General features: G+C 47.1%; 1 protein-coding gene across 1 annotated transcript in view; it reads left to right on the top strand.

The window, feature by feature from the left end:
• Positions 1 to 4,138: 4,138 nt before the first annotated feature.
• TTC39C (tetratricopeptide repeat domain 39C) overlaps positions 4,139 to 16,478 on the top strand; it is a 124,293-nt gene continuing 111,953 nt past the window's right edge. The window contains exon 1 of the mRNA XM_077270373.1: positions 4,139 to 4,474. Within this exon, the coding sequence (XP_077126488.1) occupies positions 4,335 to 4,474 (140 nt within the window). The 5' untranslated portion in view covers positions 4,139 to 4,334. The remainder of the gene's footprint in view (positions 4,475 to 16,478) is intronic.

Here is a 16,478-nt window from a genome sequence, read left to right as displayed (position 1 = left end):
CCTGCCCTTGCGGGCTTACATTCTACAGGATGGTGGGGAAGGAGACAATAGGTTGAGGGTTGCAGGAGCTCCGGTGTTGGTGAGGCGGTAGTTTCGGTAGTGGTGAGGAGGCAGCGGGGTCAGTGCAGGCTGTAAGCTTTCCTGAAGAGGTGGGTTTTCAGGTTCCGTCTGAAGGATCCGAATGTGGTTGATAGTCGGACATGTTGGGGCAAAGGATTCCAGAGGATGGGGGATATTCGGGAGAAGTCTTCGAGGCGGTTGGGTGAGGAGCGAATAAGTGTGGAGGATAGAAGGAGGTCTTGGGAGGACCAGAGATTATGTGAGAGAAGATATCAGGAGATTAGTTCAGAGATACAGTATATGGAGGAGATGGGTTATGGATGGCTTTGTAGGTTAGTATTAGTAATTTGAACTGGATATGCTGAGGGAATGGGAGCTAGTGATGAGATTTCCAGAGGGGGAAGCGGAGGAGTAGTGAGCAGAGGGATGAATTAGTTGGGCAGCAGAGTTAAGGATGGACTGGAGAGGTGCAAAGGTGTTAGCAGGGAGGCCACAGAAAAGGATGTTGCAGTAGTCAAGGCGGGAGATGATGCACAAGCATTTTAGTAGATTGGCGGTTGAGGAAAGGACGGATTCTGGAGATATTTTTGAGCTGGAGGTGACAGGAGGTGGAAAGAGCTTGGATGTGCGGTTTGAAGGACAGGGCAGAGTCAAGGGTTACTCTGAGGCAGCTAACGTCTGGTACAGGGGAACCGTGATGTCGTTAATTGCGATAGGTCAGGTAAGGAAGATCTATGAGATGGAGGAAAGATGACGAGTTCAGATTTGTCCACATTGAGTTTGAGGAAGCGAGAGGAGAAGAAGGAGGATATGGCTGATAGACACTCCAGGATTCTGGACAGTAGAGAGGTGACGTCTAGGCCAGCAAGGTAGATCTGAGTGTCATCATCATAAAGGTGGTACTGGAATCCATGAGACTCAGGCCAAGTGTATAGATTGAGAAGAGTAGATGTCCTAGAACAGAGTCTTGGGGGACTCCAACAGAGAGAGGGTGGGATGAGGAGGTAGCGTGAGACGCTGAATGTGCGGTTGGAAAGGTATGAGGAGATCCAGGATAGGGCAAGGTCTTTGATGCCAAAAGAGGAGAGGATATGTAGTAGGAGGCAGTGGTCAACTGTGTCAAAAGTAGAGGACAGGTCTAGATGGAGGAGTACAGAGTATTGTCCGTTAGCTTTGGCTGTAAGAAGGTCATTAGTAATTTTGGTCAAGGCTGTCTCAGTTGAGTGATGGGGGCAGAAACCAGATTGTAGATTGTCAAAGAGCAAGTTAGATGAGAGGTGGGAGGAAAGTTCAGCGTGGACGTGCTGCTCCAGGAGTTTGGAAGCGAATGGGAGCAGCGATATTGGGCAATAGCTGGACATAGCAGTTGGATCGAGGGTTGGCTTCTTAAGGATAGGCGTGATTGTGGCATGTTAGAAAGCAGAAGGGAAGGTAGTGAAAGGTTGAAGAGGTGGGTTGGGGAGGAGGTGGGATGGGGTCGAGCGCACAGGTTGTGAGGTGCGATTTGGAGAGGAGATAATTAAGCCCCCCTTCAATGTTGGATAGGGAGGTTATGGGGTTTGGGCATTGGTCTGGTATACAAAGGGGTTGTGGTGGTTGAACAAAAGACTTGCCTTGTTTGGTCGATCTTATTTTTAAAGTGTGTGGCAAAGTCCTCAGCAGAGATGAGGGAGGTTGGAGGGGGCAGTGGGGGGCGGAGGAGAGAGTTAAAGGTTTTGAATAACTGGGTTTGTAGGATAGGGAAGATACGAGGGTTGTGAAGTAGGCCTGTTTAGCAGAGGTGAGAGCAGATTTAAAAGCGAGTGTTGCCTGTTTGAATGCAGTGAAATATACATGCATGTATGTGTGTGTGTGTGTGTGGAGATACAGTACAGACCAAAAGTTTGGACACACCTTCTCATTTAAAGATTTTTCTTTATTTTCATGACTATGAAAATTGTACATTCACACTGAAGGCATCAAAACTATGAGTTAACCCATGTGGAATTATATACTTAACAAAAAAGTGTGAAACAACTGAAATTATGTCTTATATTCCAGGTTCTTCATAGTAGCCACCTTTTGCTTTGATGACTGCTTTGCACACTTTTGGCATTCTCTTGATGAGCTTCAAGAGGTAGTCACCGGGAATAGTTTTCACTTCACAGGTGTGTGCTGTCAGGTTTAATAAGTGGGATTTCTTGCCTTATAAATGGGGTTGGGACCATCAGTTGTGTTGTGCAGAAGTCTGGTGGATACACAGCTGATAGTCCTACTGAATAGACTGTTACAATTTGTATTATGGCAAAAAAAAGCAGCTAAGTAAAGAAAAACGAGTGGCCATCATTACTTTAAGAAATGAAGGTCAGTCAGTCCGAAAAATTGGGAAAACTTTTAAAGTGTCCCCAAGGGCAGTGGCAAAAACCATCACGCGCTACAAAGAAACTGGCTCACATGAGGACCGCCCCAGGAAAGGAAGACCAAGAGTCACCTCTGCTTCTGAGGATAAGTTTATCCGAGTCACCAGCCTCAGAAATCGCAGGTTAACAGCAGCTCAGATTAGAGACCAGGTCAATGCCACACAGAGTTCTAGCAGCAGACACATCTCTACAACTACTGTTAAGAGGAGACTTTGTGCAGCAGGCCTTCATGGTAAAATAGCTGCTAGGAAACCACTGCTAAGGACAGGCAACAAGTAGAAGAGACTTGTTTGGGCTAAAGAGCACAAGGAATGGACAATAGACCAGTGGAAATCTGTTCTTTGGTCTGATGAGTACAAATTTGAGATCTTTGGTTCCAACCACCGTGTCTTTGTGCGACGCAGAAAAGGTGAACGGATGGACTCTACATGCCTGGTTACCACCGTGAAGCATGGAGGAGGAGGTGTGATGGTGTGGGGGTGCTTTGCTGGTGACACTGTTGGGGATTTATGCAAAATTGAAGGCATACTGAATCAGCATGGCAACCACAGCATCTTGCAGCAGCATGCTATTCCATCCGGTTTGCGTTTAGTTGGACCATCATTTATTTTTCAACAGGACAGTGACCCCAAACACACCTCCTGGCTGTGTAAGGGCTATTTGACCAAGAAGGAGAATGATGGGGTGCTACGCCAGATGACCTGGCCGCCACAGTCACCAGATCAGAACCCAATCGAGATGGTTTGGGGTGAGCTGGACTGCAGAGTGAAGGCAAAAGAGCCAACAAGTGCTAAGCATCTCTGGGAACTCCTTCAAGATTGTTGGAAGACCATTCCCGGTGACTACCTCTTGAAGCTCATCAAGAGAATGCCAAGAGTGTGCAAAGCAGTCATCAAAGCAAAAGGTGGCTACTTTGAAGAACCTAGAATAGAAATAATTTCAGTTGTTTCACACTGTTTTGTTAAGTATATAATTCCACATGTGTTAATTCATAGTTTTGATGCCTTCAGTGTGAATGTACAATTTTCATAGTCATGAAAATACAGAAAAATCTTTAAATGAGAAGGTGTGTCCAAACGTTTGGTCTGTACTGTATATATATGTACATATAAAGCTTTGCCGCCATAAAAGGGGGGGCCCCAGACACATTACTTGCACAGGGGCCCCAAGCTGTCAGTGTCCGCCCCTGATATATTTATATATCTATATATGTGTTTTGACAAATATTTCCTTTGAAAATGATGTGTAAATGACTTAGAGAATTGCTCTGTGTAGAAGCTTATGTTAAAATCACATTGCCGTGGGATATATATACATTGGATGCTAGGTGTGTGATATCGGATTGTATTCGCATGACACTCCCGGACATTGCAGGAACAAATTTGGACCAATTTTAAAATCGCTATTGTGATGCCAGCCTGAGGGGTCTTTTTCTCTTCATTTTCTCCCATTCTGATCGGGGATGGTATGGTTTGGTGCTTTCCTCTATGTCTCCACTCTGGGGGCTTCTTAGTGCCCCCTGGACCATACACATGGCTGGAGTGGACTACATGGCATTGTGTGGTACCTGTGCCCGGGATGAGCCGGGTGGTGCTGCCATTACTGCAGCCTAGAGAAGGGCTTGTCCACACGTGAGGCGGCTCCTCTATTAATGAGGGCAGCACCCAGGGACGGAGACAAACGTCAGCCCAGCCTCACATCATCACCACCATCATCATCATCACTATTATTACTCCCATCATCACGGAGAACAGAGCCGCAGCTGGGGCCTCCTCTTCCTGCCCCTCCCCCTCAGTACACGCGTTACTGGCAGGGTGTCACTGGTGTCCTGAGCACTGCCCGGGCACACACTGGCACACAGGACGTCTCTGCAGCATGGCCGAGCAGCAGACCTCAGGGCAGGGGGAGGCCGAGCGCTTGGACCCGATGGATGATGCGGAGCTGGCCCTGGTGGGCATCAACATGCTGCTCAATAACGGCTTCAGAGAATCCGATCAGCTGTTCAGGAAATACAGGTGAGGGGCAGAGGACGCTGCGGGGAGCCGCCGGGAGCAGGGTGCTGCGGGGAGCCGCCGGGTCATGCCGGGGTCTGTCAGCACCCTCCGCACAGCACCTGTCAGGCTGCAGCCCCGCTGGGCGATCACCTGCCGGGAGGAGACTGATTGCCAAGATCCTTTGTTGATCTCCATGGCAGATGTCTGTGATGTTCAGGACCCTGGGACCAGCAGTGTGGTACCCAGGAGTCTCTGCTGATCATCACACACAGGAGCCCTAAATTATCACTGTGGCCCTCAGGAGCCCACTGTAGTATACAGGATCTCCACACGGTCACTGTGGCCCTCAGGAGCCCACTGTAGTATGCAGCATGGCCGCACAGTCACTATATCAATCAGAATGGCTTGGTGATTCCTATAGCAATCCAGACCGCTGTGTTCTCTGTGTATCTACCCTGTGCCATCACTGTGACCTACAGGATCACTGTCACTATGACAGAATGATGTCATTACACTAGCACTGAGATCCCTGCAGATTACTATGGCGCTCGGGATGACCTGCAGATTACTATGGCGCTTGGGATCCCTGCAGATTACTATAACGCTCGGGATCCCTGCAGATTACTATAACGCTCGGGATCCCTGCAGATTACTATGGCGCTCGGGATCCCTGCAGATTACTATGGCGCTCGGGATCCCTGCAGATTACTATAGCGCTCGGCATCCCTGTAGGTTACTATGGCGCTCAGGATCCCTGCAGATTATAATGGCGCTCAGGATCCCTGCAGATTATAATGGGGCTCAGGATCCCTGCAGATTATAATGGGTCTCAGGATCCCTGCAGATTATAATGGGGCTCAGGATCCCTGTGAGATCTCTGTGGCACTCAGCCACGATGCCGCCATTCGGTTGGCCGGTCCCTGGGGAATGGTCTAGTTCTGCTTCGTGCATTATGTGTATTCACCGCCTGAAGGGAACGTTCACACAAACAAATTTCCTGCTGCAGATTTTGATGCAAATTTGCCACCAGAGTTCCATCTGTTCGGTGCAGATCTTGCACAGACTGTCATGCGATAAGTTCCGTACCTTCATGTATGTGTAATGGATTGGGTTACTTGTCATACTGGAAGTGCTCCATGTTCCTGAATGTATCGCCAGCATATCGACTGGGGGGATGGCGGCAATTTCACCTTGGATGGCTTCCTTCAAATCTTCCATAGTGCGAGACTTGTGAGGAAGAAGTCTGGTCTTGTGAGATCCCTTTGAAATCACCCTGTTGCTGAAAATGGACTCGATTTCTGGCCTGCTCGTTGCCGATGTGTCTCCATCTTGCAGGAAGGAACCTTCCATTAGCTCACAGTCATTCAATTGCTTTACGAACTGTTGAAAAATATCCAGGCATACCCCGGTGTTTACTGTGGGGTGACAGAAAATGGGGTCTGTGATGGGCAACCGAGACATGGCGTGCCATACACCGGCTTATGGAGAAGTTCTTGGTGGGGAGGGGACATTTTCGGTGTCCCGTGTCAGGTGTTTTCCTACACGCTGTCCCCTACCTCATGATGTTATAATCTCATCAGCGTTGTTGGTTCTGTATTGTGCTGCCCATCTTCCGCAAATGTATCTGCGGTGGAACATCTGGTGACATCCAGACGCTCCCTAACTAGAGCAGGGAATTGGGTGAACCCTAATGCTAACCCCGGCATATTCTCTGGCCACTACGGACTGTGATCCGGGGATTCGTGGTGCCAAGTCTTGGGTTCTGCACGAGATCTCGGAGTAAGGGCCGGTGCAGACCACCGTCTTCTCCACATCCAAAAAATCCATCCAAATATGCTAATCACTCGTTTGATCAGAGTGGAAACAGTTTTTCTCTGAGCTGGAGAGGGAAAAAACTTTTCTCCATGATTGCAGTCAGTGAAAACCAGACCACACTCGGAAGTCATTCGGTCCACATCCCATAGAATAACATGGGGACGAGGGCTGTCCGTCAAAGCCACGGAGATCACTTGTCCGACGTATCTGCACGAGCCCTGATGTGTGGTTGTTTGTATACAGCCATCTGTATACACCATAACTGCACCAGGATGGTATATGACAATATTTGGGGGCTTACAGAAGTTCCAGCAATGAGTATTACTGGTCCGATAGCACAATATGGAGCCAGTGATTAATGTGAAGTGTGAGCCAGGCCCTCCAGCCGGGTGTGCCAGCTAGTGTCTGTGATCATGGCAGGAGCGGGCACTTCTCTAGTTCTATGTGCAATGCCCCATCACAGTTTGCACAATGCCCGTTCTTACTGACAAGTGTGAAGGAGTTAAAAAGTGCACGTACAGGTGAAAGCAGAAGTTTACATACACTATATAAAAAGACACATATGCAGGTTTTCTCAATATCTGACATGAAATCAGAATAAACCTTTCCCGTTTTAGGCCAATTAGGATTACCATAATTATTAATATTTGCCAAATGCCAGAATAATGAGAGAGAGAGAATGTTTTAAGGCATTTTTATTACTTACTGCAAAGTCAAACATTCCCATACATTTCATTAGTATTTGGTACCATTGCCCTTAACCTCAATGACTTGAATCAAACGTTTGGGATATCCTTCCACAAGCTTCTCACAATAGTTGGTCAGAATTTCTCTGTCTCTCATTATTCTGGCATTTGGCAATTTATTAATAATTATGGTAATCCTAATTGGCCTAAAATGAGAAAGGTTTATTCTGATTTCATGTCGGATATTGAGAAAAACATGAATATGTGTCTTTTTATATAGTGTATGTAAACTTCTGGTTTCAGCTGTACCTCTATCAATCCCTTACCCCTCCTAATAAACTCTCCCATTATTGTGCACAGCAGCATTGATGCTACATGGACCCGAGTATATGTTCTAAGCATCGTACCAGCTGGTACAGGGTGGCATACTGCTATTATTGCATGGATTGGGATGTCAGGTTGTCAACTGCAGAAAACACCACAGACGAAAGGAAAAACGGAACAGCACCGATACTGAAAACGATTATTAGTATTGTGTTCCCGAAGTGGAAGAGCTAGCAAATCAGTGACATTCCTACAGATTCCATGCTCCGTGATTTCCCTTCCCCTATATGCACAGCTCTGCAGATTCCATGCTCCATGATTTCCCTTCCCCTATATGCACAGCTCTGCAGATTCCATGCTCCATGATTTCCCTTCCCTTATATGCACAGCTCTGCAGATTCCATGCTCCATGATTTCCATTCCCCTATATGCACAGCTCTGCAGATTCCATGCTCCATGATTTCCCTTCCCCTATATGCACAGCTCTGCAGATTCCATGCTCCATGATTTCCCTTCCCCTATATGCACAGCTCTGCAGATTCCATGCTCCGTGATTTCCCTTCCCCTATATGCACAGCTCTACAGATGCCATGCTCCATGATTTCCCTTCCCCTATATGCACAGCTCTACAGATGCCATGCTCCATGATTTCCCTTCCCCTATGTGCACATCTCTGCTATCAGTCTTCTACTGGGCAGTATTTCTAAGACTGCCATATACATTATCAGGTGTCTGTTAGGGATAAGCAGAAGCTGTCAGACCACAGTGAAACATGAGATCATCAGCTGGTCTAGTATCATTAAAGGGATGATCCAGCCTGGATTGGTAGATTGATGGAGGCCTGACTCTGCGCTTATGTCGATGAGCTGGGCTCTGCTGATAGTGCTGCAGTCTGTCACCGGTTGGCTTGCATGTTACTTTTAGTGTTGGTCCAATGCAGCATTGTCCCATACAAGCGAATGGATAAGTGAGTGCAATAATACATTGCTCCTCAACAACCTGTGAAGCTCCTCCAAAGAAGTTCCTGGCTGTCTATTTATGTAGATGCAAAAGTGAAGTCAGAAGAGCAGTCTGGCGCCCGCCCCCCCCCCCCCCCCGAGGAGTCTGGCGCCCGCCCCCCCCCCCCCCCCCCCGAGGAGTCTGGCGCCCGCCCCCCCCCCCGAGGAGTCTGGCGCCCGCCCCCCCCCCCCCCGAGGAGTCTGGCGCCCGCCCCCCCCCCGAGGAGTCTGGCGCCCACCCCGTTGATTGAAGGCAAAATTTGAATATTTATTTCCGGGGAACAATACTCTGGAACAGATGGGCTCAGAAGAAAAAGAAAAACTGTTCCAGCATCAGTGGAGCAGAACCAATTGGAGCAGGGATTTAGTTTAAAATTAAAGAGGACCTTCAACTGGATTTTTTTTTTTTTTTTTAAGGTAAAGTTCACACCTTCAGGATTTGCTCCTGATTCCACACTGCAAATCGTGAATAAGTCTACGTTCACATTTGCGGTCGGGCGCCGCAGTGTCGCCGCATGCATCATGCGCCCCTATATTTAACATGGGGGCGCATGGGTATGCGTCGCACTTGCGCTTTGCGCCGCATGCGTCACTGCGGCGCCCGCGTCCGGGCGCAGAGGACGCAGCAAGTTGCATTTTTGCTGCGTCCAAAATCAATGAAAAAAAGGACGCATGCGGCGCAAAACGTAGCGTTGTGCATGCGTTCACATTTGCGTTGTGCGTTGCGTCGCCGACGCTGCGGCGCACAACGCAAATGTGAACGTAGCCTTAAATAGTGTTTTCAAAACCCACATTCACACTGTGCAAAAATGAGAGCACGGTGCAGATTTTGAATCTGAGCAGGACGTTCTTGTGCAGGTTGTCATTGCGATTTAACCTTTTGTGACGTAGTTGGGTGAAATCCACAAGAAACCCATTGGCATTCTGTAGCTTTCTTTGTGACCACATCCGCATGTTCCTGTGCACATGTCCTTATAGGTTATTGCCCTATAACCGTGTACTTTCTATTAGTAAATATTCTGCATTGATATTTTGTAACCTCATAAGGAAAGCAGAGATGTGCAAAAATGAAAAGTTTTGTTATAATTTTTAGAGGTGAAAATTTTCTCTTAGGCTGGTTTCACACTTGCGTTTTTGTCTGCAGCGTTTTTTGCACAAAAAACGCATGCGTTTTTCCCCCCTATATTTAACATTGAAAACGCATGCGTTTTTTTGGTACGCGTTTGGTCGCGTTTTCAAACGCATGCGTTTTTTTTCTGCATGCGTTCTTTTTCAAAAATGCAACCTGTAGTATTTTTTTGCGCGTTTTTTTTGCCGCGTTTTTAAGCACATGCGTTTGTTTGCGTTAAAAACGCATGCGTTTTTATAGAAAAAACCCAGAAAACAGACTGAAAAGCCACCCACCACCATCAAGGTGATAAAGGGATCCAAACCCTAACCCTAAGGGTATGTTTCCACGGTCAGGAAACGCTGCTTTTTTGACGCTGCGCAGAGCTGCAGCGTCAAACAAGCAGCGTCCAGATGTTCCAGCATAGTGGAGGGGATTTTATGAAATCCCGTCTCCACTATGCGTGGAAACCCGCACGCGGCGGCCCTGCGACTACGGACATGCTGCGCGTCTTTTCAGATCGCAGCATGTCCGTTCACCTTGCGGGGACGCAAGGCATATCACAGGGCGCTATGGGAGAGAGCGATCATCCCGGATGTGAAGAGTTAACACATCCGGCATGATCGCGTCCCAGAAAGGGGGCGGGGCTTAGCGCCGAGCGGCTTCGCCGCTGCGGCGATACCGCCGGCCATCCTGACAGTGGAAACATACCCGAACTCTACCCCTAACCTCACCCCTAACCGTTTAATGAACATTTTCTGACAGTCATAGTGCCACGTATTTAAGTGCCACGTATCACTTATTTCAGTGCCACGTATTTCAGTGCCACGTATTTCAGTGCCACGTACCACGTATTCAGTGCCACGTACCACGTATTCAGTGCCACGTACCACGTATTCAGTGCCACGTACCACGTATTTCAGTGCCACGTACCACGTATTCAGTGCCACGTATTTCAGTGCCACGTACCACGTATTCAGTGCCACGTACCACGTATTCAGTGCCACGTACCACGTATTCAGTGCCACGTACCACGTATTTCAGTGCCACGTACCACGTATTTCAGTGCCACGTATTTCAGTGCCACGTATCACGTATTCAGTGCCACGTATTTCAGTGCCACGTACCACGTATTCAGTGCCACGTACCACGTATTTCAGTGCCACGTACCACGTATTCAGTGCCACGTACCACGTATTTCAGTGCCACGTATTTCAGTGCCACGTATCACGTATTCAGTGCCACGTACCACGTATTTCAGTGCCACGTACCACGTATTCAGTGCCACGTACCACGTATTTCAGTGCCACGTATTTCAGTGCCACGTATCACGTATTCAGTGCCACGCATTTCAGTGCCACGTATCACGTATTCAGTGCCACGTATTTCAGTACCACGTATTTCAGTGCCACGTACCACGTATTCAGTTCCACGTACCACGTATTTCAGTGCCGCGTATTTCAGTGCCACGTATCACGTATTCAGTGCCACGTATTTCAGTGCCACGTACCACGTATTCAGTGCCACGTACCACGTATTCAGTGCCACGTACCACGTATTTCAGTGCCACGTATCACGTATTTCAGTGCCACGTATTTCAGTGCCACGTATTTCAGTGCCACGTATTTCAGTGCCACGTATTTCAGTTACGTTTAGGGGTTAGGGGTAGGGTTAGGGTTAGGGTGACCAGGACATTCTTCTAATAAAAAGCTACCCCTAACCCTAACCCTAGCTAATTCTACTATTAGTGGATTTTCTAGTTGATTTTTTCATGGGGGGAAAAAAAAAAAAAAAACGCATGCGTCTAAAAAACGCGGCGTTTTGCCGCGATTACATGCGTTTTTTCACCACATGCGTTTTTTCAAAAACGCATGCAGATCAAAACGCAAGTGTGAAACCAGCCTTATACATTCAGGTATTCTTGACTCATGATCAACAATGGGTTAACCAGTCTGTTTGGGTGGTCTCTGGCATAAAGGACCCTATAACTCATGGTTCTTCAATACTGATGTACAGGGTGGGAGGGAAGAAGCAGGGAAGTGCAGACTGGATGGGAAAATTAATAGATTGCGAAATGAGAAGTGACTGGGCAAAGATAAAGAAAGGGCCAGCTATTAAAGGGCCAACTCACAATTAGGGAGATGATCTAGAAAATATTAACCCTCTAGTTACTGCAATAGCTCTTGATGTATTTTCTGAATCAGCAGCAGGTAAAGGGGAAGGATTACTTGTCTTTTTCTATAGGTGACCTATCAGCATGAACCCAGTAGTGACAGGACACCCGTTCTGGTCCTCGTTGTTACACCCAGCATATATTGCTTTTACTATGGGTATTATACAGGTTCTGTTCACACTTACATTACGGACTTTTGGATTGGATGTTTAATCTTTTTGATATCAAGAATAGTGCAATCTGCAGCAGGTCATAAAGCAATGCGATTTGTGAGGATTTGCTTAAAAAAGAAAAAAGATGGATCATAGCGGTCATGGAACTGGAAGCCATGATGTCTTTGCTAAAATCGGTATCAATATATATTCTTTTCTGGAGTCTTCATGCCCTGATATTAGACACAGGGCCATTAATAAGCATGATGGCAGAAATCAAGGGCCGTGCTCATATTTGCAGTGTATTACGCTAGGTGCCGGATCTGTGTAATGTACTGCAGCAGTATCCTTGTACTTCTCACCTCTAGGAACTTAGTCGCCTGTGAAGATGCATTGATGGCTAAGACTTGCCAGCAGTATCGGACTGACGTCCTGACTACAGAGACCTGTTCCCAGTGTCGGACTGTGGGGCCCAGGGCCCACCAGTAACCAACTCCAGGACCCCACTGTTCTACTATATACAAATGTGACATTGTCCTCAATCACAAATATATCCAGTATAACAATGAACAGGGTAGGTTGGTAAATGAATAAGATGCCGCCTTTGTCTGTACATAGTGATTCATGTATATAGTGCCAAGCATGGCTCCTGTAAGAGGGTGGTGGCCTACTCTTGCAGAGAGGCCCACCGGAGGATCCTCCTGTTCTCCTGTGGGCCAGTCCAGTCCAGGCCTGCTTGTGCCTGTCCCTAGAGCAAAGTGCATGCCATGTACTAGCCCGAGGACGTATCAATAGTCTTTCTTGAGACCCCATTATTGAGCTAAATACATAGTAGATCCTGGAGGTGGGATCTGGATGTAAGACGTTAGCGCTCTCTATAATCGGTGAAGCATCGGACTCTAATGTAAAGAAACTTATTCCTCTTTTTCTCATTGATTTCTGCCATAATGTCTATATCTGGAGGAAATGCTTAAAGATCTTCCTGTGGTGAGCGCGACAAGATCAATATTATTATTATTATTTAGGGCGGAGTTTATTGTAAATGGTATGATCCCGACTTCTGGTAATAATCTGTGGCAATCATCCCCTGAGACGTCATCACAACCTCGGTCTTGTAGATTTGTGTGAATGAAACATTTGTAAGAAGAGACTCCTCTGCCGGAGTGTGTGGGTAGAGAGGTAGATGTGTGGAGATCGGTGTCGCCGCTCACTTCGGTGTATTCTTCTGCTTCCTGAATGCCGTCTCATGCTGACTGCTGCTTTTATCTGATTCCTTCTGTCAGTCTATGACGTGGTTTGTGGTGACACTTGTCATGTCGGAGGCTTTGTGTCACACATTCTCTTAGCCTGAATGAATCTCAGCAATCATCTTGATCAGTCGGTCCTGTCATTCGTCCTGTCAGAGGCATACATGACTGATGGCCTTGGCTATGGGAAAAATGATCTAGTGCTGTGAAGTAGTTGCTGAACTAGAGGGTTTCCTCCTGTATGGCCCACCAAAGTGCCAGCCTGGGATAAGATAGTACTGTGCAGAAATGTTAGGCAGGTGTTGTAAGAATGCTTTCAAGAATAGAAGGGTTAATAGTTAATTTTTATCACCAAAATGCAAAGTGAATGAACAAAAGAGAAATCTGCATGAATATTCAGTGTGACCGCCCTGTGTCTTCAAAGCAGCATCCATTCTACTAGGTACACTTCTAGGAACATGGCAGGTAGGTTGTTCCAAACATCTTGGAGAACTAACCACTGATCTTCTATGGATGTCACTTGTGCAAATCCTTATCTCTCTTCATGTGATCCCAGACAGACCGGATGATGTTGAGACCATGGCTCTGTGGGGGCCATATCAGCACTTCCAGGACTTCTTGTTTTTAGCCATGTAAACAAGGCCAATGGTACCTAGAGGAATTGATGCTGTTTCGGAGGCAAAGGCTGGTCACACCCAATATTGATTTGATTTAGGGCTCAAACACCTGACCATATTTTCAGTCCAAGTGTGATCCAACAAAACACTGGACCAATGGTATTCTATGTGGCTGTGCAGGTCAGATATGAAATTCAAGTTGCATTCGGCCATTTAAGTCAATGTGCCCATGGTAAATATCTGGCCGCACTTGGATGACATGTAAGTGCAGTCTGATATATATATATTTTTTAATTATTTATTAATTTATTTATTTTCTCCTCTGACTTCCAGAATTGCTAAGCTGGAGAAAATTTATTTTCCTCCTTATCCAAGAAAAATCGGATCTCACTCTGATCACAGTGAGTTTACCATAATCGGCCACATTCTCTCGGATGAGAGAAAATACGCTGATGTGACCCTAGCCTTAAATTTCTCTTTTGCTCATTCACTTTATTCTATTTTTTTAAAACCATTCATACTGTGCAGCATTTTTTTCTACACCTGCCTAAGACTTTTGCACAGTACTTTCTTTCCCCTTTCATTACCTTCCTGTTAGCCATTTATACAGAATCTCGGAAAACTCAATTTACACAGCTTGCCTCTTACCTTTTAAGTAATGGGCAAAGTTTCCAATGTATTATCATGGGTACAAAATGTCGTTAATATGGAGGTTTGATTACATATGATCCTTAGAACAGCAGGGATAAAAATATTCATTATTATTATTATTATTTATATAATTATTTTTTTTTAAACCTTTACGGCCAGGACATTGTGGTTCTGACATGCTTTCCATTAGGATTCTTAGAAAACTGATCTATTAGACATGGCATCCTACGTGCTTGGACTACCTGGCTCCTGTCCTCCGCTGGCCCCGACCACCGGGTGGTGGCTCCTGCTGCTTTTTATGTGAAGGGCACTTTACTACAGTATTTTATGTAGAGAAGATGTGGTTGTTCTTGTACAGGAGGGCAAGGCTGAATAACCGGTTCCTCTGCCTTGTGTTGATATTGTAAGTTCCCTGTGATTTTGACATTCCGTATGATGTGGGATGTATTTATGGCGTCTGATGTGGAGATCTGGATTGTGTAATATCCTTTCCCAAATTTTTAGAAAGTAATGAATAGAGCTGTGATCAGAGCATCTACTCCATCCCTCTGCAGCCGCCATGACGGGCTCAATATTACCCATCTGGGTTCTGGAAGTGCAGTGACTACGGACATGTGCATTGCTGAGCTGACTTGTATTCGCTCGCCTTGGCTGTCCTAGGAGGCTGTCACCATACTGCCCAAATACTGTCTAGAAAACAACCCGCCCGGCTCCTTCTCTTGCCCTTCTGGAATTGTACATGATATTTTTCACCTTTGTCCCTATGTAAATAGTATGGCTTAAGGTACCGTCACACTAAGCGACGCTGCAGCGATAGCGACAGCAATGCCGATCGCTGCAGCGTCGCTGTGTGGTCGCTGGAGAGCTGTCACACAGACCGCTCTCCAGCGACCAGCGATGCCGAGGTCCCCGGGTAACCAGGGTAAACATCGGGTTGCTAAGCGCAGGGCCACGCTTAGTAACCCGATGTTTACCCTGGTTACCAGCGTAAAAGTTAAAAAAACAAACAGTACATGCTCACCTGCGCGTCCCCCAGCCTCTGCATCCTGACGCTGACTGAGCTCCGGCCCTAACAGCAGAGCGGTGACGTCACCGCTGTTGCTTTCACTTTCAGTTTAGGGCCGGCGCTTTAGTGTCAGGAAGCAGAGGCTGGGGGACGCGCAGGTGAGTATGTACTGTTTGTTTTTTTAACTTTTACGCTGGTAACCAGGGTAAACATCGGGTTACTAAGCGCGGCCCTGCGCTTAGTAACCCGATGTTTACCCTGGTTACCAGTGTAAAATATCGCTGGTATCGTCGCTTTTGCTGTCAAACACGGCGATACACGGCGACCTAGCGACCAAATAATGTGCAGACCTTCTAGCAGCGACCAGCAATTTCACAGCGGGATCCAGATCGCTGCTGCGTGTCAAATACAGCGATATCGCCATCCAGGTCGCTGCAACGTCACGGATTGCTGGCGATATCGCCTAGTGTGACGGTACCTTAAAGGTACCTTCACACGAAGCGACGCTGCAGCGATAGCGACAACGATGTCGATCGCTGCAGCGTCGCTGTTTGGTCGCTGGAGAGCTGTCACACAGACCGCTCTCCAGCGATCAACTATGCCGAGGTCCCCTGGTAACCAGGGTAAACATCGGGTAACTAAGCGCAGGGCCGCGCTTAGTAACCCGATGTTTACCCTGGTTACCAGCGTAAAATCTAAAAAAAACAAACAGCACATACTTACATTCACGTCCCCCTGCGTCCACTTCCTGACTGACTGAGCGCCGTACAGTGAGAGCAGAGCGGTGACGTCACCGCTGTGCTGCTTTCACTTTCACTTTGCGGCGCTGAGTCAGAGGAGGAAGCAGACTGCAGGGGACGCAATGTGAGTATGTGCTGTTTGTTTTTTTTACATTTTACGCTAGTAACCAGGGTAAACATCGGGTAACTAAGCGCGGCCCTGCGCTTGGTAACCCGATGTTTACCCTGGTTACCAGTGTAAAACATCGCTGGTATCGTTGCTTTTGCTTTCAAACACAACGATACACAGCGATCGGACGACCAAATAAAGTTCTGGACTTTATTCAGCGACCAGCGACATCACAGCAGGATCCTGATCGCTGCTGCGTGTCAAACGAAACGATATCGCTAGCGAGGACGCTGCAACGTCACGGATTGCTAGCGATATCGTTATAATGTCGTTTCGTGTGAAGGTACCTTTAGGTCAATGGATGAGTTTACTGATTTCTCATTAGTTGTAGGCTGGTGT

Source organism: Ranitomeya variabilis, chromosome 6, assembly GCF_051348905.1.
Source record: "Ranitomeya variabilis isolate aRanVar5 chromosome 6, aRanVar5.hap1, whole genome shotgun sequence".
In the NCBI taxonomy this organism is placed as follows: domain Eukaryota; kingdom Metazoa; phylum Chordata; class Amphibia; order Anura; family Dendrobatidae; genus Ranitomeya; species Ranitomeya variabilis.
Note: the sequence above shows the minus strand (reverse complement) of the source record. Positions and strands in the feature narration are given on the sequence as shown.